Genomic DNA, 23188 nt, shown 5'->3' with positions numbered 1-23188 from the left:
TCTGCCCAATGTATTTTTTACAGAACATCTTCACTATAATTACAAGCACTAACATTAAGATTACCTATAAATATATAAATCTCTGAAACTAATGATTGAGTCATTGTTGGGTCCGAGTTGGTCGTGCTTGGGTCCGAGTTGGTAGTGGGTCCGAGTTAGTAGTGGGTCCGAGTTGGTCGTGGGTCCGAGTTGGTCGTGGGTCCGAGTTGGTCGTGGGTCCGAGTTGGTAGTGGGTCCGAGTTGGCGTGGGTCCGAGTTGGCATGGGTCCGACTTGGCATGGGTCCGACTTGGCATGGGTCCGACTTGGTTTGGGTCCGAGTTGACCTGATACCGCTACGCTGAGAGGGCGCTCGGTCCATTTTTTTTCGGCTTGTACTTTTAGTCGGATACCCGTCAGAGGCATCCTCAGCGCATGAATTTGCATGCTGAACAACAGGGTCCCAGCCAAAGTTTCTTCAGCAAGGCCGGTGTATCAAATTCACGTGATGCATGGCAAATAGCTGCAAGCAAGCGCATAGCTAGGACTACTGACAGTGCAGCTGTGGTTGGTACGAATTGGACTTGGTGTTATTTACCTTTCCAGGCAGGTGATAGTTGCTAATGGCTGCTTTTAGTTATTCTTCAAACAGTTTTATTTTTGGGTAGCGTGATGATGACGCTGTTTTATTTTTTAGCGATTTGTTTTGTCGAATTCCGCATGTTCTGTAGTGTAGTGCAATGTAATAAATAACAGTGCACATGGTGCAAGTTCCGCAGTATTGCCCTGCACTGAACATACACACGACCGCTTTGTATGCAATTTTGCGAAGGATTCAGGTGACTATTGACTGTGCGTGACCTTGCAGAATCCAATGAACCAAAATTCTATCGTGTGCCATTTCTCTTCTCGAATTTCTTGGGAATGACAGATCCTGAGCCAATGTATGATGTAGCCCTACTCCTAGAACTATGAGGCTCCGCGTGAGCGGAGCCTCATAGATCAAGAAGCCCGCAAAATTGCCTGCAGCACAAAACACTAATAAAGTACAAAAACGTCCATCAAAATGCAGCCATTTCACACAGAATCGCTGCACAGTTTGCCCCTATACTCCATACTTTATCTCTTGACATACTCACGTATCTTGTGCGGAACTAACATAGGTGGATTCTGTCGGTTTTTAGGCCAAAATGATGAAAAATATGCCCTTTCCGCACTGAGCCAACCTGACACTTGAAACGTGCACGCATATGATCGAGCGATGATTTTCGGTTCGCTCGGAGCGCGCCGCGGGGGGTACGGTACATGTACAAGCGAAATGATGTGCATGCGTACAAGTGCATGTACCGTACCCCCCGCGGCGCGCTGCGAGCGAACCGAAAATCATCACTCGATCATATGCGTGCACGTTTCAAGTGTCAGGTTAGCTCAATGCGGAAAGGGCATATTTTTCATCATTTTGGCCTAAAAACCGACAGAATCCACCTATGTTAGTTCCGCACAAGATACGTGAGTATGTCAAGAGATAAAGTATGGAGTATAGGGGCAAACTGTGCAGCGATTCTGTGTGAAATGGCTGCATTTTGATGGACGTTTTTGTACTTTATTAGTGTTTTGTGCTGCAGGCAATTTTGCGGGCTTCTTGATCTATGAGGCTCCGCTCACGCGGAGCCTCATAGTTCTAGGAGTAATGTAGCCCCTGTCATGCCTGTGGCCTATTTACTTGACTAGCTACCATGACTAGCCTACCTCCGTAAAGGCGTTAAGTAAGGCCACACTCCTTGAATGCACTTAAACCGTGAGGACTTGTCACCAATTTTTTTCCACATTCAGACTGCGTGCCTAGTTGATTTATGCTTTCAAAATACACTCAACCTCTTAATAACAAATTCGGCTGATGTCACCTGCCGATGTCACTTGCCCAGCTTTTGCGTGATTTCAAGCCAAATGTGGATGGTTTTGGCACAATTGCAGAATACCCCGCCACTCGATCTATCCACCTAGTAGCCGGCTACGAGGTCACGGTTGGTTGACCTCAATAAACATTCTTAGCGCTACTTGTATGTACTATGCGTCATGCTCCATTGCACTCCCACTTCGTAACCGCGTAGCCGCCAACAGGGTAGTTGGTTTGGACTTAGAATTTTTTCAGCAACTCCCATTCCTTTTGTGTTGCTCGTTCTCAAGCATATTCAAGGGGACTCCCACTCCATATCCGCGTAGCCGCCAACAGGGTGGTTGGTTTGGACTTAGAATTTTTTTCAGCAACTCCCATTCCTTTTGTGTTGCTTCGCTCTCAAATAATGGACCCCCACTCAGTATCCGCGTAGCTGGCATGGACTTGAATTGTTTCTTTTCCAGTGATTCCAACCTCGTAGCCAGAGAATTTAGGGGTGTATTTCCGAGTTGCGGGGTATTCTGCAATTACTCCTGATTCTTGGCATCAAGCTTGGTCTAACTGAACAATGCAAAAATAACCTTGCGCGATAATCCTTTCTGTATAGTGCGCCCTCATGCGTGTACCGTCAGACAGCTAGTTCATTGTAGTTGTACGATGTACGTACGCACACGATATATACCGCAGGAATGGAATTGCCGCCACGGCAATTCCGTTCCTGCGGTATATCGTGTGCGTACGTACATCGTACGGCTAGCTGGCATATTGTTTCGTATGTGTATAATAATTTACATTGAGAGGACTGCTGCACTTTGGAACTCGCTGCTTGTATCCTGTTTTCCACCAACTTATAATCTATCCCTGTTCAAAAGATATGTGAATACATATCTTCTCTCCCTGTAACTTTCTATTGTAGCCCGCACCTTTAGTGGCCTTGTGATGGGCCATTCCCATAAAAAAAATAACAGTTGAATTGTTTTATTTTTTTCACGGATTCAGTTAGGAATGGATGATGAAAAGCTGCTGCCTGATGTTCTTGATGCCCCAGTGCCATTGATTTCTCAACCATTGAACACAAGAAAGGAGATGATGTCTAGCAGTAGTGGTTCTATCGCTACAACCAGGTCCATTCCAGCACAGAGTCAGATCTACAAAGTCTACAAGCGACGATGGTATATGTTGAGTGTGTTAGCTGTGCTCAACCTATCCAATGCCATAGTAAGCACTGTCGATGACATTTAAATACAATCTCTGCACTATTATTATTGCTGGTATATGTACTTGCACATTTTCATATTGGAATTAAAAAAAAAAATTTTTTTTAAATGCTACCGATGTTTAAAACAAACCTAACGATGGTGGCACTGTACTGTACCAATCCTAGGTTAGCTATTCGTACCCAGCGCGGTGTCCCTAAATAGCCACAGCTTAGGAGCAGCTGAGGACGGTGAGTGACAGGTCCAGAACTCTTTGAGTTGATTGTGTCAATTTACCTTCAATTCTTGAGAGATTTAAGCATCTTCATGGATCAGTATACACGCGTACAGCGGTGTTAAGTCAGCAGATTTTTACTGGCAGGATGTGTGGCTATTTAGGATACAGCACAGCAATGAGCCACACAGGTACTATGGGTCAGGCTAGCTAGCGACGTCATCCAATAGACTATTCCTGTTTGTTGCCCTCATTGACACAACTTTTCGTTCTAAACAGGCTCACGCAGGACTTAAGTCAGAAAATGCCTTTTCTTTTACAGTGCGGGGGGAGATGTTTTTTTGTTTGTAAGTGGTGTAATAAAGTGCAACTTCAATGATGAACAGTTGATTTTACAGTGAGGCAAAAGTGACTGATCTTTTAATAAGCATTTGCATGTAGGCTACAGTACTGCAGTTGCAAGCCGAGCGTGCATACAGCTTGCAAGCATGAGCCTGTAAGCGTCATTGGATACAACAAAAATGTGGACTGCACAGATGAAGCAATCAATTTTGGAGCAAATTGCTAAAAAATCAACGTGCTCTTCATCCATTTGAACGTACGTGGCAATGATTGGACCAAACCAAACCGGTGCCATGCAACGGCCATCAATTGCATGTGTATGGTACGTTGATCACCTGACTAACGGCTTTTGGAACAGCTATGTTGTTTCCTTCGATGCACATTATACGCGTTATTTTGCATATAAATTCAAGCCCTTTTGCAAGGCAAGATTCCCAAAACCATTGTGTGCGGTTCCTTGACCGAGTGAGGTTCATGAATGGGAAAAGGTAGAAGGTATATGTACGATTTGCCGTGTATTGGTCCAATTGCCTGGCTTGCCCGAGTACCCGTGTGTGAATTGGCCATTTGCCTGATTAACCCATGTACCCGTATATAATGTTTGAACACTGCATGAACAACTCGTGAACATGTGTGATCAACTCGGGAACACACACACACATCCCAGCAGGTTTGTTTATGGTGTAAATCGACAATGTTCCATTGTTCCTCATCATCGATCTTTTGTTGATACTCTGTGTATATAACTTTTTTTGCAACAGCTCCCACTGGTTTTGTACACATTTTTGTCCTTGATTTGACTATTGTCCTCAATAACTCGATGATGCTTCACATGTGTGTCCAGGATTTGCACCATAAACATGCACACTCACCTATGTTTGTTTTACATACGCCATGTGGGCAATTCCACGGTTACTCACGTTACATTTTTGATGTACTTTTGAGTTTCCTTGGGCTGTAATTACCTTACTGAAAAGGTTTAATAACTGTTATCCCCATGGTAGATAGAATAGACCTAAACCTACCTAAGCACCAAAGATGACATCCAGAAAAATGTGTTATGTATGATAAACAAGACGCACAAATTCGGTTACTCACGTTACATTTTCGGACATGCATAAAAAGCAAACATGCTTTGATCAAAAAGTAACCTCACATAGGCAACCTGTGGAAATTTCTATTAAATGGATAAAAGACCATGCCATGGGGCACACATAATAAGAGTAAAACGTAAAACAAATCCTCTAGAATCTTCCATTTTTTTGCAATCCACCAAAAAACATGGTCACTCACGTTACAGTTACTCACGTTACATTTTGTCCGACCCATCTCAGAATTTTATGGCATGATGTTTTTTGACTAAATTATCATAATTAGTATTTTTCTACCCAATAGGCATCAGAACTACTAAAAACTCTGACTTAAATTTGCATTTTGGATCTCCAATGGCAAGTACTCCAAGATAAAGGTTTTCATCTGATATTATTCTGATACTATTAGGCCAAAAAAAAAAAATGTTCGGTCTCTGGTCAGACCAAAGTTCCGGAATTGACGTGGCCACGCGGCCGTTTTTTTTTTTTTTTTGCTTTTTTTTTTTTTCTTCAAGCTTGGATTGTACAGACAAGGTGGGGTACTATTTTGCTTTTTGGTGTCCTCATGTACATTGGTGTCCTCCATAATTTGCCTTAGTGCTTTCGATCATTTGCCTTGGTGCAATTTCCCATTCCTTGGTGCTCTTTGGTAAAAAATTTGAGGAGGTGCGGCAATAGAGGGCGTCGTTGGAGCTACCGCGGAACATTTTGGAAAAAAAAGATCGACGCGCATGAATAAAATCGACGCTCGCGCTGACCAGAGACCGACTTTTGTGCATACTGATCCCCTATCAGGAATTTGATGTTTCCTCTTAAGTCCAGCTGTGTTTTTTTTTATCTAATGCTGAGCCATCAGAACAAACCTCTGATGATCTGAGAGTCTGCTAAAACTTAATGTATGCCACTATATCACAGAATATTGGGTCCATGGAAAGGCCACACTATCAGAGACCATGATGTGGCGAGTGGGTTCCAGGGAATCCAGGGCATACCACTGTACCGGTAGCTTAGTGTGAAGTGCCTACAGTACATGTAATGTAATTTAGCTTTTGTTCCAAATAAACATTTAAATTTCAATGCAGTGACATACAGGTGTCTTCCTTATTCCATTACAACATGAACACTTGATAAAATACTGTAATTAGATTCAATTTAAAAATTATGCTGTCTCAAAGACCATTTTGCACCATAAACGGGATAAAATATACTTAAGAAGTATCTGTAATGCTTGAGGTTCTTTGGTTTAAGATGAACAGTTGTCAACAGAATCAACATTATAAGCAAAGTCAGTTTGGGTATAGTTTGGGTGACTTGGGATAATAAACTTGGTTACTCACATTACATTTTTGGTTACTCACGACTCACGTTACAAAAGTTACTCACATTACAAAAGTTACTTACGTTACCAAATTTAGTTGCCTTTTATTCTTAAACAAGCTGATTTACCCGATCATAGATCGGGTAGGGCGTATTTGTGTTGGGGTTGAAAGTGTGGGGAGTTAAATGTAAATGGGGGATTTAGTTGAGAAGACATGTAGCTATAGAAAAGCAATTTACGGTGACGCGATCTGAGGCAATTTGTGACCACGTACGATATAGTAAAACAAAAGATCATTTTTTAAACATCATTTTCGAGTTTGGAGTCATTGAATTAGCTGTTCTGAGCAAAAGAATATTATAGTAGGCTACAATTTTTATTCGGGGAAGAAAAAGTGGGGGTAGGGAACCAAACGATATTGCCCGCTTTAAAATGTTGGGGTGGGGGTCCCCCGTCCCCCACCGATTGACGCCGCGCCCATGATAATTATGTACCTTGGCATGTATAACTGTCTGTAAATTTTCCCGTTGGTCTGTTGCATTTTGTGAGGCAGTCGTGTTTGTTCATATGGGAAAACTGAGTTGAAAGACTTACCGTATAGTACACAGGCGAAGGCTGATTGTACTGTTTTGACAATAAATCATAATGGAATAAAACGTGAAGGTGGCATTTGCAATAGAAATGTTGAGTGTGTTACCATAAAATTACATAGTCTGAATCATGGAGGAAGGTCATTATGAAGGTACAGTATTGGACTCTTCAACAAACGTAAACTTGAACTTCGTACAATTTGCGAGACCTGCGAGGAAAAAGTCGATTTAACTATTTTATTCAAGTTGGCATGGTTCAACCATAATATAAGCAAGGCCAAACAGCCAACAACCGCCAATATTATTATTTATGCACTCTTCGTTATTCCAACCCAACATAGTTCAAAGATCACAATATTTGAAGCAATGCATCTATCCCTCGTTGATTTACCCGATCATAGATCGGGTAGGGCGTAGAGTTGGGGATGAAAATGTGGGGAGATGAATGTAATTGGGGGATTTAGTTGAGAAGACATGCACTTATAGAAAAGCAATTTCTGTGGTGCGATCTGAGGCAATTTCTGACCACTAAAACAATTTTTTTTTAGCAAAAGATCATCTTTTAAACATCATTTTCGAGTTTGGTGTCATTGAATCAGCTATTCTGAGTAATAGAATCATTATACATGTAGTAGCTACAATTTTTATTCGGGGAAGAAAAGTGGGGGGGGGAGGGAGGGGACCAAAAAAGTCTCCACCGCTTGAAAATGGGGGGGGGGGGGTGGAGGGGTTCCCCGTCCCCCACCGATTGACGCCCATGATAATTATGTACCATGGCAACAGTCTGTAAATGTTCCCGTTGGTCTGTTAAATTGGCATTTTGTGAGGCAGTGGCATTTGTGAGAAAACGTACTTGAAAGGCTTGCCGTAGTACACAGGCGAAGGCTAATTAAGAAGGTCATAATTAAGTTTCAGTATATTGGACTCTTCAACAAACGTAAACTTGAACGTCTTACAATTTGCGAGACCGTCTGCGAGGAACTTGTCGAGTCAACTGTTATTCAACTTGGGTCAACCATCTATATAAGAGCAAATTGTACTCGACCTCCGAGAAATGTTTGCTCCTGAAACGATCTGAGACCGCGGTCTTTCGCGACGCCAAAATCGCTCCACGTCCGTGGAAAAATGTGGAGGGTGTCTTCCGCCGGATCGGACACATTTTCGTTGATTTTTTGTGTGACTGCATTTGAGATCGCGATGTTTGAAGCAATGCATCGATCCTTCGTTGATCCCAGACAGGCCCCCGAAATTATAACGCAACACTGTGGCGGGCAGCGAACTCACAACGCTCAGCCTTGGTGGAAGCATGGAGCTGTATTAACACACGATGGAAGCAACAGAGCACTATACACGTCACTCAAATGCTTGTGCTTCAAATCATGCAAATAGCGAGCACCGTAGACCCAACCTCGTTTGCAGGGTGTGGAGCAGGCTGCAGTACGCGTTGCCATCGACAGTTTTGCATAGCCCGGAAATACTACGCAGTGTAGACTTTCGATTGGTCAGACCGCGCAAGGCATACTTAATGTATAGTCCTTCTGAGTATTCGTTGCACTCGGCGCAGGGGCGGCAAGCGAAGCATATGAAAGAATAGGGACACTTGGTGGCCACGCACCATGGACAAAAAATATTTTACCAAGGTCACCACATACTAACGTTTGGTGAACGCTTTCGCAGAAGGGCCGAGTAGAACACGTAAACGGAACCCCTACGTTGACCTCGCTGACCTCGCACAGTCTAGACACGCAGAAAAGCCAGCACGGGGGGCGGCCAGGCAGTCAACGTGAAAGCGCACACGACGGCAAATTCCTGCGCAAAATGCAGTCACGAAAAATCGACGAAACGGATCGCCGGTCCGTACGGGAAAATTAGGACGACCCGAAGCGTCCGACCCGGCGGAAGACACCCTCCGCATTTTTCCACGGACGTGGAGCGATTTTGGGGCCGCGGGAGCCCGCGGTCACGGATCCTTTCAGGAGCAAACATCGTCTCGGGGGCGAGTAAACTTCTCTCTTATATATATAGATATGTATGTATTAGTGTCAACAAAACACTAAATATTTATATCTATGTTCATGCAAAGAATGATAATCCTAAATACCAAAATTTAATTCATTAGAAATGTTGGTGAGAAAAAAACTTTTATATCTTTTCAGTTACTCACGTTACATTGACCAAAAAAAGGTATAAAATGCTACCTTTTGACATCTAAAAATGGATGACGGCTGTGAATTGACATATGTTTCAGAGATTAAGACTATCATACATGCTAGAAATAAGGTTATGATTGAAATATCTCTAATTGCATTAAAAGCAATCAATGTTTAAACTTTACCAAATTTTTGAGTTCTGTGTGGTAAAAAAATATTTTTCACTTTACGACAAGATTTCTCAAAAAATGTTTGATAAAATTGGGTTTTCTTTGTTAATTTCTCATACTTGAATGTATAATCTGTAATAAAAATCTGAAACTGGGTTAAAAAATAAAACTTTTTTTTTCTTAGCCATGTCCATCAAACCGTAGAATTGCCCTTGTGGACATTCCTTTATTTTCGTGTAGTTAAGAAAACTCGGTACAAAAAATAACTTTACTTAAACTGTGAAAACTCTTTCAACCCCCAATTTTTTTTTGATTTCCTTGAATGTTTCTCTTCATTCTGCGACAGATAACCCTAATCCGAAAATGCCTCTAAACCTGTTTTCCAGAGAGGGTGAAACGTTATGTGGATGCGGCTTTAAAGTCCACATAACGTCAACACAACCTGCATTATGTGGACATCTTTTGTTCACATGTCCACATAGTGACTGTAAGACAAACTCACCCACACTTGTTTTGTAACTATGTGTACATGAGTTGTCTCATGGTACTACTGTGGGGACCAGAGACGCTGTGGGGACAGCAGAAAGTCCCCATTACTCGGTCCTAATTTGCCTAACAATAAAAACCTTCCCTGTAACATGGTGACGGCCTGTCCACTGAGCCTTACATACATGTGTACCTGTGGGGAAGACCTTTGTTTCCCTTCTTTTGTTCTCCTTTTTTACTATTGAAATCTCAAACTCCATAGGGTTTCCCTTATGGGGTCTCTTGTTCTATTGTGTTTTCTACCCCATAAGGAACTCTGTACATGTACCAACATTATATACACATGTACCTACTGTGGACATTCCTTTTGTTTTCGTGTAGTTAAAAAAAAAAAGCACTGTGAACACTTTTTCACCCCAAATTTTTTATCATGATTTCCTGGGGTGTTCCTCTTCATTTTGCGACGGATAACCCTCCCCCCCCAAAATTCTTCTAAACCTGTTTTCCAGAGAGGGGGAAACCTAGTGTGGACCTGGCTTAGTCCACAGAGATCACCCAATCTGCATCGTGTGGACCTGGTTTGTTTTCAGGTCCACACAAAGATGGCAAGGTTGGCAACCCTTACATGTATACATGTAGCTGTGTTTAATAGGGTAGATGTACACAATGACATGTACCTAGTCCTTATACTATCCATAAATGCACACCACTAGTATGGTTGTCATAGATAACCGCGTAATACAAGTGCTACAAATTACAATAGACTATTTCCCAAATTGACCGTTGATATTGTCAGAAGATAATGGGTTTTTTTTGTATGGTGGATTTGTTACAATGTATACTATTTATTGACACAGTTAACCTTTGGTACATGTACCTTTGGTTAAATGTATGGAGGGTTCAATTTCTGCAGCATGTGGGGTGAACTGTGCACCTGCCATGCCCATGCAGTGACATAACCCTACATGTAGTAACTCATACTTTTCTCCAAGATTTTTAGTACACTAGCCATGTACATGAGGGAACTAATTAGACCAGCTTTCACTTCACAAGAATGGCAATGCGAAAACAAATTCTCAAAAACAAAATCTCAAAAACAGTTGCAGCGAATAATTACTGAGGTTCAAAAGCATTCAACTTTTATGATATGTAGGGGAAAAAATGCGGTGCCTCAAATTTGTATTTCACTTTCATACCAACTATAAATCAGCCTAAAAATTGTTTAGTTTTTATCCTTGCCAAAACTATTTTTAAATCATTTGCCAAAACATGATGTTCAGTCACTGAGTTATAATGAGCAATTGTTGCTGTTACAGGGCTGGATAACATTTGCACCAGTTGCCGATCTGACAGCTTCTTACTACAATACAACATTTGCCAATGTGAACTGGCTATCCCTAGAATACATGGTAGCAAGTATCCCTGTGGGTTTCTTCTCAGCATGGATTCTGGACAGCTTTGGCTTGAGAATTGGAGTAAGTTGTCAAGATTGAACTAACTGTCAATTCAACAAAGAATGTAGATGATTCGGTGATGCGATTGGTCAATCTTTGAGTCTATTATGCAGTTACATTTTGTGCTTGGTTCAGTTAATCAACACCACTTTTAAGACAATGGAAGGGAAGCTATCATTCGGACGCTGTCAAAACATGCCAACAATTCTGAAGCTGATAACCTCAAAAATTCCAGGCAAGAACGTTTGTTTTTATCATTGTAAACTTTAGTTGAAATACTTCCCCTTCTTGACCAGGCATCATTAGTCAGTTACTTTACAATTACATGTATATGATATGTATTTATAAACTACAATACATTGATTTTGTCTGGAAAAAAACTTCTGCAAGAACAGACTGTGACCAATAATACGATGTTAGCCAAAGTGATACATTATCATAATTGTTGCAAAAGTTAAATGGTTTGATGTTTCAATCCAAGCAAATTCTGTCCATTTTGCCCTCAAGAATGTTTCTGCTGGAACCAACATGTCAAGCCTTTTAATCGTACAATTTAAATGTCATGTCCATATAGTCAGTATTAGTTTGGAGCAATTTATTGACGCCATTATAATCAGAATCCTGTGTTTATTTTGAATTGCAGTTGATGATGGGTGCGTGGCTGAATGTTGTTGGTCTTGCTGTTCGATATATCAGTACTATCCATCAGTTGAAGGGACAGATCAGGTTCATCGTTCTCTTAATTGGCCAAGGGATCGCAGCCATGGCCCAGCCGTTTCTCCTGTTTGCCCCAACAAAATTAGCTGCCTTGTGGTTCCCAGAAAGCCAACGAGCCATAGCCAACACACTGGGATCAGCATCTAACCCACTGGGAATATTAGCTGCATTCCTTTTGTCCAAGATCATTGTGAAAGAGGAAAGTGATCTTCCAACAATGGTATGTGCAAATGTTTGTGTGAGTTTATGGATTTTTGGCTAAGGCAAGCAACTCTCCCGCGAAGTGGGCACAGGCTGTGAAGCTGCCTCCCCCACAAGGGGGAGACAAAGCCTCATCTGAGAACAGCAGTAACCTTTCACACATGTTCATATACAAAATAGTAGAAGTGGGTAGAGCCGTCGTAGTCGACGCATCTCGGGTATCTGTGCCACCGCGTTGTCCTTGGCGTTCTTTTCTTTTGTGTCTTTTGTCCATCAGGTCTCTGATGCGTATTTGTTCAAACACATGGACATACTCGGTGCAGTAGCTGCGCCATTTCAACCTTTCACACATGTACATGTACATGTACAAAATGTAGTGCACACATTGGGGATATTCCTAATTCTACAGATCAGTGCTCACAGATAGGGGGTCTGGCATTCCAGGACAACCGACATATTTTGTTGGAAAACCATAAAATATAAGCTGTGTGACCAAGTGGTAACAACAGTTTTTTTTTAATTACGTAGTTTTCAAGTTGTTGCAGAAAACCTCAAGAAACTTTTGATGACCATGTGATATGACTCACTCACTGGTACCCCACACTGGTAATTGCATTGATTTCTTAGGAAAGTTAAATAGGGTACCCTTTCATGAAAAATGTGTATAGCTTTCAGTGCCATCCAAGTGGTGACCAGACATTTGCATGTGTTTTTTTGTAGTTATGGATCTATATCATTCCTGGAGGTGTAGCAGCAGTAATGATGACGTTAGGATTCTGTAGGAGTATTCCTCCCACGCCACCCAGCGCAAGTGCTGCTGAATCCAGTGAATCATTCGTACAAGGCTTGAAAAAAGTATGTAGATACATGTACTGTCATGCCACAGTGTGGTGAATGCTTCCACACTATGACGACTCAGTTGAATTGTGTTCATTTTGAGAAAAGGGAAGAGTTGTATATAATATATCACTGAATTGAGGAAGTATCAAATTTTTTGTTTCCTCTTTATTTCCTTATCACAAAAGCATTTTTAGAGCTGTGGGCAAGCAATTGAAAGGGAAACAGATTCTTTATTTGTGCTACAGACACTGCCATAGAAAAGACTTCTTCTTAGAATTAACTGATTACATTGTATTCTAGATCAAAAGGAAAACATGAAGAATGGTCAAGTCCTTTACAATTGGCTGAAATATTTCTGGGTATGGTCAAATGTTAAATTTTGTTTGGTTATAAGACATTTATATAAAAACTAGACGGACGTTGTGTTTGTAGTTAAACAAACACCGAGCTGTTTCGGTGTTTTTTTCTGTCTTTGAATGAAAAAGATTGACGTGGCCATCGGCGGCTATCGAACCCAGAACCTTTGTGTTGGGATTCTAAGTTTTTGCCGTGTGTGCCAAGTGTGTGAAGTCGATTTATGTCAGACGTCCTAAATCCACGTGGTTCAATGTGTGCGCAGTCCTCTTTTCTTTGCGTTGGGGAACGGGTGCGTGTGCACAGCGTAGGTGGGTGATTCCATAAATTTAGGGTCCTATTTTGGTGTCCGAGTTACATCTGACTTGTGTAAGATATTGTAATTCAGGACACATGTCTCTGATTCTAAGAGTGATTATGTAAAGCAAACTACCTGGTAAACAAATGAAAAATAGTGTGAAGTCATTTTTATTGACACTTGAATGGCAAACAAGGATGATTTTTTTCCCACATGGTAGGCAATGGGCATGGTTGTGCAATGGGGGGGGGGGGGTTTGCTTCTCTGTGAATATTGTATTCTTTACATGTAGTTTACTAAGCACCTCTGATTTTTTTTTTTAAATGTTATCAGCCTACATGTATATGACTGCCCAAATCATCACTTGGTATCCAGTTTTGCCCTTCTCTGATGATATCCTTTTATCCCCGCCCCCTGCATTCGTCACATGACTGTCTCCTTTTAACTGCACACATTGATTCCTCAGATTGTATGTAATTTTGCCCCTCGAAATATAATCCTGACAATCTCGAACGTTTCATTATAGGTAGATCATTTAAAACACTAGAGGGCAGCAAACAACTTTAACAGTGCCACAGTTCTGTGCGAGGTCTGACAAGAATACAAAACGTCTTGGAAAGAATTCCATATACGGACTCCAGTTATTTTCCTAGATATGACTTGAAAAGTACCAAAAGTTGTAAATCTGACGAAGAAACGGAAATTTAGGAGGGGAAAAAATCAAGATTTCTTTAAAAATACTTTGACGTTTCCTGTCATGGCCCATAGAGGTGGAGGCTTATATGGAATTCTTTCCAGTGTTCCTAACGTGGCGCACTTGAACAAATCCCCGAAAATCCCACATTAACATTTTAGAAATTCTTTAAAGTTGTTAACTTCTGATAAATCATGATTATCCCAAATCACATACCCAACTACAAGTTTGTCACATTTACGTAAGCCGCATAAATCTGTGGCATCATGACTTTACCGCGTAGAGTGCGCGGGGACCTGGCCAGCTGTAGGGCGGCAAGGCATGCACGCGCACGCTGTCAAAATGTCAAGTTGGATAACGGTCGAGTTGTCCGACCCCATGGGTACAAAGCCTATGGAGAAAACAACGTGCACAAACCCTATGGAGAAAAGAACGTGTACAAACCCTATGGAGAAAAGAACGTGTACAAACCCTATGGAGAAAAGAACGTGTACAAACCCTATGGAGAAAAGAACGTGTACAAAACCTATGAAGAAAAGAACGTGTACAAACCCTATGGAGAAAAGAACGTGTACAAACCCAATGGACAAAAAATACACCTTTAATGTTACGTAACTTGACACTTGATGACGTCATGATTACGAATTTCTTCTAGGACCATCTGTGGATGGTGGTCTAAGTGTGTGCCAAGTCTGAGGTTGATGCAATTTAAGAAAGTGCCAAAGTGCCCTTAAGAAAGGAAAAACGTGTACAAACCCTATGGAGAAGAGTCTGAAAGAGAAGAAAAAAAAAAAAAAAAAAAACTTTAACGAAAACAAGAGCTGTTTCGGTTGTTACCGAAACAGCTAAAAATCAGTTTACAATTGAATTAAATAGATGATATAGATCTATGTTTCATACAGATTATGTAAAACATTATACTGTCAAAGATAGACTTCCATTTATCTTGATAAATTATTGGACATGAAACTTAATTTTTTGAAGATAATTCCTCTGGTCATTCCCTTCAATTGTTAAATAGTTTATCTGAGAAACATTTCCAGAAAGAGTCATGGAAACATACGCTTTGCATAAATACTTTGCAACCAATCCCAACATTGTTTCTTTGCAGATAATACGCAACCGTGCCTACCTGTTGCTTGTGCTGGTGTTTGGTTCTGGGCTGGGCTTGTTCAACACTATCAGTTCATTGGTGGAGCAGGTCCTCTGTTCAAAAGGCTATGATGATGTAGGTTTAGCATTGCAATTGGATAATGATTTTACCATATTTATTGTAAACTGTCCTCATAAAGGATGACCTAACTAGGAAATGCTAAACATTTTTTTTGTCTTTCGACTAAAACAAATCTAATTAATTACAACAATTTTTCCATGAAAATAAATGTCATTGTGCAACAACAGTTGTCACTTGTTGACCATTGGTTGACAAGTGTTGATGACATAATTTACACCTGGACTAGAAGCAATGTTCCAATGCGTCTCTCAAAACCTTGGTCCCTACAGTACCTAATGATGTGGCTATTGGTAACTAGTCTGATGATAGTCCACTAGACCAGTGGAATCATAGTCAACTAACATGGGTTTAAGTCAAGTCAGTCAAACCATGCTTCACCGTAGAGTGTGCTCAAACTTGTTGCTGTAAATCTTCCAAAAGCACCCTCAATTCGGGCGATTCACAATGTAGTTTACCACAGAGAGTTCATATTTCCCAGTGCATTGTAGGAGATGGTCCACAAATTCGCAGCGCGGGACATTTGAAATTGTTAGTTTTTCCGGTCAGTAGTTTTGTAAGCGTATGATTCTAGTATCAGTTTGCCCTTTTTTTAATATTAATATTGTGGGTTTTTTTTAAGTCGGCAGAACGCTATGCCCCAATCTATATCCAATTAGCTCAAGTTGTCTACTGACACTCGTTCAAATGGGCCATATTTTGTCGACCTTAAACTCTTGGTGTTTTTTTTTATTTATCGGGGGGGGGGGGGGGGGGGGGGGGAACGGTGTTTTTCATGTCTGCCAACTTGATTGTGTTTTTTTGGGTTTGTGTTGTTATTTCGAGTTAGTAACATGTTATACTTGTATTTCTGTGTAAACTTTGTGCATGTTTCTTTTTAAGTTTGTTAAATTTCTTAAACATCTTTAGGACACTGCACCCTGGTCCTTGCAGTGAGGGTGTGGCTGCTCCAGACCCTCGGGCCTAGTTTCAGATGTTTGTATCCAAACACCAGTTGCATCTCTGTGGTCAATGCCCTGGCATCTGACCCAGGAGAATGGAAATATTGAACATGGCAAGTGCCATATCTGAATAGGTCATGTTAAGTCAGTTGACATGTATATTTCTTACCTTGCAGTCCTTTGCATCCTTGGTTGGGGCATTGATGATTGGTGGTGGAATAATTGGAGCCATTATTGCCGGTGCGTACGTGGATAAAACCAAGAAGTTTGAACCTACTGCCAAGCTGTGCTTCACTTCAGCTGTACTTGGACTCATCGCCTTCTGTTCGGTAAGCTAGGGGGCATTATTCATACCAAACTGATAACAAGTGCAAATGTGCAAATCCAATATACACGCACGCATGTTTTTTTGCATTGCTCTGCACAGGTTGCAGTAGTAATCCGCTGCAGTAGTTGTCCATATGCCTCTCCAATGGTCATGGTCCACAAGAAATATGGTTCATTACGTTGTTGTAGTTGTCAGAGATGCCACTTTTCCGGTTTTAGCCGGAATTCCGGGTTTTTTTTAATCCGTTCTTTTTTTCCGGCCGTCAAAAATAACTGGAAAAAGAGAAGAAAAACTGTGGAAATGCATTAGTTTTTACCTCGTTAGCACTCTCGAGTTTAGTACATGTAGGCCTACATGTTGTAAGGATTGCGCATGTACGGCACGGCACAACGTTGTTCGTTGAAGTAGCCTTAAAAGCAAGTCTTCGTTGTTGCCGAGCCTGCATGCGATACAGGCGGCCAACGTACTTGCACGCAGTATACAACGGCGCCTCGCGTGCTACACTGCGTGCGGGCGTGTTGTGTGCTAAGCACACGTAGCATTCAGCCTGGAAATCAAGTCTATCATTTCAGTTATTGGTGGTTTCCGATCGCAGTGAAATAAGTGAATATGTTTTCGTCGCGCGCATCGCGTAGTGCAAAGGTCATGTACACCGACAGTGTTGGGGTATCTTGCATGTTTCGTGTCGAATAGACGTTGTAAATTCGGGTAGGCAGAATAAATAATAGGAATATGGAAAAATTCAAGTGATTGGACGAGCCGACAGCTTAAAGGCCATAGAAGCAAAATTTAAAAAATAAACGGAAGTTACGGAACTGGGCTTGGCTACAAGATAAAGATGACAACGAGGACTTTGTGTCGGAGTGGCTTTTTCACAACAAAATAAAGTTCCGGTTTTTTGAAGCAGACCCTGTGGCATCTCTGAGTTGTGACTAACTGAAATTATGAGTTTAAACCTATCTGTTACTTTAAGGGAACTATTTTGTACTTGAGACAGAAAAAAACCCAAATCCTGCATTGTCTTCTGCCGACATACAGCTTTGCTTTCAACCATGCTCTGTCACGCAGAGACATTGGCTAACATTTTTCTCATACCGTTTTCTCAAATCAAATTCTCAATATTTTTAATATGTTTAAAAAAGTGATATCAACAGTATTAATATCACATTGATACTGAGTAATCAAGTAATATCGATGTATCGACGAACCCTACTATGATTTTCTTCCAACTTAGGGCACATAGCGTCTTGCTTGGATGTCACTCAGCCACTATCTGTCACGACAGATGAACCCCAATTCTAGCTATTTATGACAGTTTGTACTAGCAGCTGTTACAGCCTGCAGCCTTTAGTTGTTTAGCACCTGTGCTTATGTTTTGAGCAGTTTTGTTTCAAACAAAACAAATGCATAAATGACAAATGGCCTACTACACCTTTAAACATACATGTAAGTTGGAATTTAACAGGTGCAAAGGCATTGTATCCAGTCAGTGTTTTGATTATTAGCCCATAATAGGGCCCAATACACGTGTATTATGTACATTGTTTATAAATGTGCACGCCTGTTGTGTAACGTGTGTTCTGTAGTGTGTCTACAGCAGCCCGTGTACTTGAGCTTATGTCCGTTTGCCTATATCAACTCTTCATTATGCACAGATTGATTTATCATTTATATTGAATTGTCCTAGGGTCTGCATGTTTAATCTACAGTAAACTCCGGCTAAACCGACATCGTAAAACTCGTCAAATCGCTCAAGTCGGCCGTCTGACTAAAGTCCCGATTGTCCGTAATACATCTCCATTGATTTTTTATTTCTAAGTCGGCTTTTATAAGTCACCATTTCGCTCAAGTCGTTGTGTTACTCTCGGTCCCCTTGCCATAAAAAGCATTACAAAATCCTTGGTGTAAGTCGGCATTCAACAAATCACGCATTGGCATCGACTTCCTGTACTGCGGTTAGCAAAGTGTCGAGTGAAAAGTGGTTTCGCACGGCCTGTGATCACTGCATGCATCGGTGTCGAAAAGGGTGTCCTACTGCATACATCCCATTTGCATCGTGAGCACATCAATACCAGTACCCCCTCTAGGCTGTACGCATATTGGGGGTCGTCTTATTGAATGACTAGTGCTGCAGTCAATGCGTGCATGGTATTTACCGGACCACGCACGCATTTAATTCGTTACTGTGCACGTACATGTATATCGTGGTCTCCACTATCAATACCCCCAAACGTGATGATACGGTTCGAGGATTTATTTGCTGGATTCAACTCAAGCACTAGTGCAATGAATCATGTGTGCAAAAGACCATTCATTAAGTCGGCAAAATGACGACTTACAGCAGATATCGACATTCGCGTAAGTCGTCACAAATTCTCGGGTCCCGAGTGCCGGTTTAGCCGGAGTTTACTGTACTTGTGCCTGTCACTTTGTTGATGTTGCTGAACTTGTTGCTGCACTCCCCAGTTAGCATGCTACCGAGGGCTGGATGTGTACGTAGCAGTGACTGCAGGGGTATTTGGAACGTTTGGCTTCGGTGCCTACCCAGTTATCATGGAGCTTGGTGTTGAGACTACATTTCCTGTTTCTGAAGCAACCACCACTGGATTTCTGTTCATGGCAGGGTCAGTCTCAATGGATGTATTATACCATGCAATCTGCTCATGTAGGTACATGTATGGGCTGGAGAAAGAAAGCCAGTGGAAACATCTCGTAAAGCGCACGCAAGTTTCACTGACTTATTATTCAAGACTTAAAGTATGAACCATTCAGTCTAAAGAACACTACATGTAGCAGAGGCAATGAACAGTACCTAAGAAGTATCTGGATCCCATGCTCATCTGTTCTATAAGGTAGTGGTACATTCAATTACACTGCACAATGTCTTAATGTGATTAATTAATCTTGAGAGGAGTTACATGTTCTTGTACAAGGGGTTCCTAAAGTTTGAAAACTTTCCATTTTTAGCATAATTTTTGTATATGTGTTGTACAATTTGCAGTCAAATGTTCAGTATGTTATTGTGTTTCAGCATCAACATGATTGTTACTTGTATGGACGATCTATTCACTATATTACCAATCTTTTTTTCTTTATCTTGGAATGATTGATTACAGGCAAGTGCAAGGCATCCTCGGAATCCTGCTCAGCCAGTTCTTAGGACGAGACCTGTCTACAGCCCAACTAGGTTATTCCAAGTGTCTGGCATCGGTCACACCTCAAGATTTAACCAGTACGTCGTTTGCGAGTTAGCCACGCCCCTTATACAACCCTATGCAATTTTTGTACACTGAGTTTTGTTTGTCTCAGATTTTGCGCGTTCCGCATCCATTTGTATATCATGTGATTGGACAATATTTCACAAGCTGCGTTGATGCGATAGGTCAATTTGTTATGCACTTTTCAGTAAAAAGTTGATTTCCCATTCAAAGTTATTTCCACAAAGTGGTGTTCTTGCAAATTATGTGCATACATATCTGCTAGAAAATGGTGCTTTCTCTTTCAAAAGGCCTGTTGCATACACCACAAATGACCCAAATTCGCACATGTACAGGTAGGTGCATGCAATGCTAGGAGGTGAACTCATTATTTCATCTCCAATTGCTTACTTATTTGGTCTAGAAATAGACATGCCAAAACTTAGAGGTTTCATGTACACGTATTATCACTCTATTTTTCTTGTTCCTCTAGTTCCCCTGTTGGTCTTTGCTGGCTATGCAGCCTTCAATGCCTGCATCTTCCTGTTGTTCTTCAGGACAGACTATCGAAGGTTGAAAGCAGAGGAGCGCCATGCAGCAGACAGCATATTAAACTTTAGTAGTCACTCGCATGGTACCCCAGTAACCAGCCAGGGCGACACTACCTCATGAGAACCAACAATACAACTCAGTCCTCAGGTTTGAAAATGGGGTCAAAAGTTCATCTTTCAATGTGACCCAAAAATGCTGGAAATCTCTGTTTTGGGACAAAATATCTGAAATGTACCCTTTGATGCCATCACAGGAAGATGTAGATGTCTATTATGTGAATTTCAGACATTGTGTCTCAAACAAGGAATTTCCAGACATTTTTGGGTTCATGATGTTCACCGTCTGGTCTGGCTCTAGGAATTGATTATCGCATCTGGAGACATGTAAAGTCGTCTGTTGTACACACTTCCGTACAAAGTAAAGGTTTTGGCAAGGTTTGAACAAGACACTGCTGTATTATAGTCTCAAGCAACAATACTTTGTCGTGATTGAATTAAAACAAAGCACTATGATGTTCTAGCTGATATATTGGCTTACCCACTCCAGCAGGTGCCATTTGAGGCCTGCAAATTGTGAAGAGTTCAGACTAAGTTCAAGAAATAAACATAAATTCATCTGCCTTTCTACTGTGCCTTAAAAGGAGGAGTTAATATAATATTAAAAACCTCAAAAATCACATTTCTAGAATTACCATGGAGAAAATAAGGCACCTAATGGCTTGTACATTTGTTAATGTTTGAAATTGAAACTCTGAAATTGATTCAATTGAATATACCTGTATCTATACATAAACATCTTTATACATGTGAAATTGAGAACAAAAATTCAGATGTTTGAAACAGCCAAATTAATAACAATACATGTATTTGTTGCTTCATTCTTATCAATGTAATGAAAATGAGACTTGAAAAGTGACACATTTGAAATGAATGTTAAGAGATGAATAGTGGATTGTGCTGGATATGCCTGTACTTGGGGATGATGTAGTGTTCTTCACTGAACACATGTACATATTGATGTTCCACGACTCGGACAGTAATGCAAACAACGTGATTTCTAAAAAATTTCCTTCAAAAGAACTGAAGTTAAAGACTGCTCTCAACAGATGAATTACTTAAGCCCAAAAAATTGCCTCTCTGTATTATTTCCAATATAGACATTGTTTAAGCATGATTTATGTTTTATTTCAGAACAATTTGAAGTTTTAACTTCAGATTAACTTTCCCTAATTTACAGATAAGCTGCTTTTAAGTCAAATGATATACTTTGACAAATCCTATCTTTAATTTGAATATGGATTGGAGAATGAAGACAGCAATAAGGAATGACTTTCTTAAGCTGGAAGCAAAGCGTCTCATTTGCAAATCTAAAGACTAGTCCTTTTAATTAATTAAGGGTCCAAAGTCTGACATTATTCTTGTCCCTGTTTCCTCTGAATTTGTAATTTGCCATTCAAGTATCATTAAGAATATTTCAAATGAAATGTATTTTATTTGTTGGGTAGGTTGTTTGCTATTCATAATCACTCTTGGAGGAAATCATAGATGTCAGATTAAACAGGGCCAGGAACAGGGGAAAAAAGTGGACCCCAAATTTATAGAATGACCCATCACAAACCTTTGGTTCTCTGGCCTTAGCATACATGTAGTGTGGACAATATGAAGTACAGTACTACACTGTGGCTTAACCCCTCTCCCCCTCCTCAAGATGGGACATGGTGCTATTTTATACACAGTCTTTGAGCAATGCCCATGTCAGATTGGGGTTACAGTCACCCGAACCGATGTATTTTGTAAATATGAATTACAAACATGAAAAATCTATCATTTAAAACAGTAACTCCAGAGCATCTTTACTCTATGCCTCGCTCTAGTCCGAAAATTTATGCAAAAAGGTCCGTGTAAAACTGAGGTGTATTCTGGTTCTACTTCCGCACTCCTAATACTTGTTGGTTTTTGGGGCTACTCTTGAAAAACATTGTTTACTCATCGCATCTGTACAGGGCGAGTCAAAAAAAGCGGAACCCAAACGCCAACAATTATTTTTCATATTTAAAAAATATGTAGCACCAACAATAATGACTGGAAAGCCAATTTCATAAGCTACTTTTAGATGAAAAAAATGACTGCAAATGCTCAATCTGTTCAAAGACTTTCACCCTTTAAACACAATGACCCTAAAACCTGTCTCGTCCAAACAATGCGATTTCACGAATCGTCGTCACAATTGTCTTTAAGCATCACCAGCGATAAAATCTCAGTTTAAACAATATGCAACAAATCCTTTTGAAGCCCCGTCTTTTAAGTAGATTTTATAAATCATATTGTTTGCTTAACCAGGGTTGTTAATCAAGAAATTGTGTACTACAGTTGGTGACAGTTGTTGAAACAAGTATTCTGTGTCATTTTCGTTGTTCCAAACATTCAAAATAAATTGTTTTTTTTTTTTTGATGAGACAGGTTTTAGGGTCGTTGCATTTAAATGGTGATATTCGTTGAACGGATTGACCAATTTCAGTAATTTTTTCATCTAAATGTAGGTTATAAAATTGGCTTTCCAGTCATTATAATGTTTGGTGCTACATATTTTTTTAAATATGAAATATATTTTTGGGGTTTTGGGTTCCGCTTTTTTTTGGACTCACCCTGTAGATACATGAAGTCATCTTTTCTGTACACTTCTGTACAAAGTTAAGATTTTGGCAAGGTTTGAACAAATGTTTATTGTATTCAAGGAAAGTAGTTTGGGGTTATACATGTATATGCAAGTGCCCTCCCCCACCAAAACCCCAAGATCATTGTCACTATTGACCTGAAACTTCTGTTGTGATGAGAATACCCACTTTTCTGTACCATCCTTTGTTTATCTGTTCCTTGTTTTTTTTATTCATTGAATATACATGAACAGGGTGCCCCCCCCCAAAAAAAA

The 23188-nt window shown here is 40.6% G+C and overlaps 1 protein-coding gene across 4 annotated transcripts; it reads left to right on the top strand.

Annotated features, from left to right (window-relative positions):
• Positions 1-474: 474 nt before the first annotated feature.
• On the top strand, positions 475-22249 carry LOC119734947 (solute carrier family 49 member A3-like). Of its 4 annotated transcripts, none has more exons than XM_038208615.1 (10): positions 475-588; positions 2875-3093; positions 10770-10928; positions 11551-11844; positions 12546-12680; positions 15123-15239; positions 16360-16512; positions 18978-19135; positions 19628-19743; positions 20202-22249. In XM_038208615.1, exons 2-10 carry the CDS (start codon positions 2881-2883, stop codon positions 20378-20380), a joined length of 1524 nt encoding a protein of 507 aa, XP_038064543.1. In that variant the 5' UTR covers positions 475-588; positions 2875-2880; the 3' UTR covers positions 20381-22249. The 4 variants fall into 4 exon arrangements, with proteins under 4 accessions (XP_038064543.1, XP_038064549.1, XP_038064524.1 ...); XM_038208621.1 differs by having other exon boundaries at positions 476-549; XM_038208596.1 differs by having other exon boundaries at positions 476-584.
• The last annotated feature ends 939 nt before the right edge of the window (positions 22250-23188 follow it).

Source organism: Patiria miniata, unplaced genomic scaffold, assembly GCF_015706575.1.
Source record: "Patiria miniata isolate m_02_andy unplaced genomic scaffold, ASM1570657v1 HiC_scaffold_10, whole genome shotgun sequence".
In the NCBI taxonomy this organism is placed as follows: domain Eukaryota; kingdom Metazoa; phylum Echinodermata; class Asteroidea; order Valvatida; family Asterinidae; genus Patiria; species Patiria miniata.
This window is presented reverse-complemented; position numbering and strand designations above follow the sequence as displayed.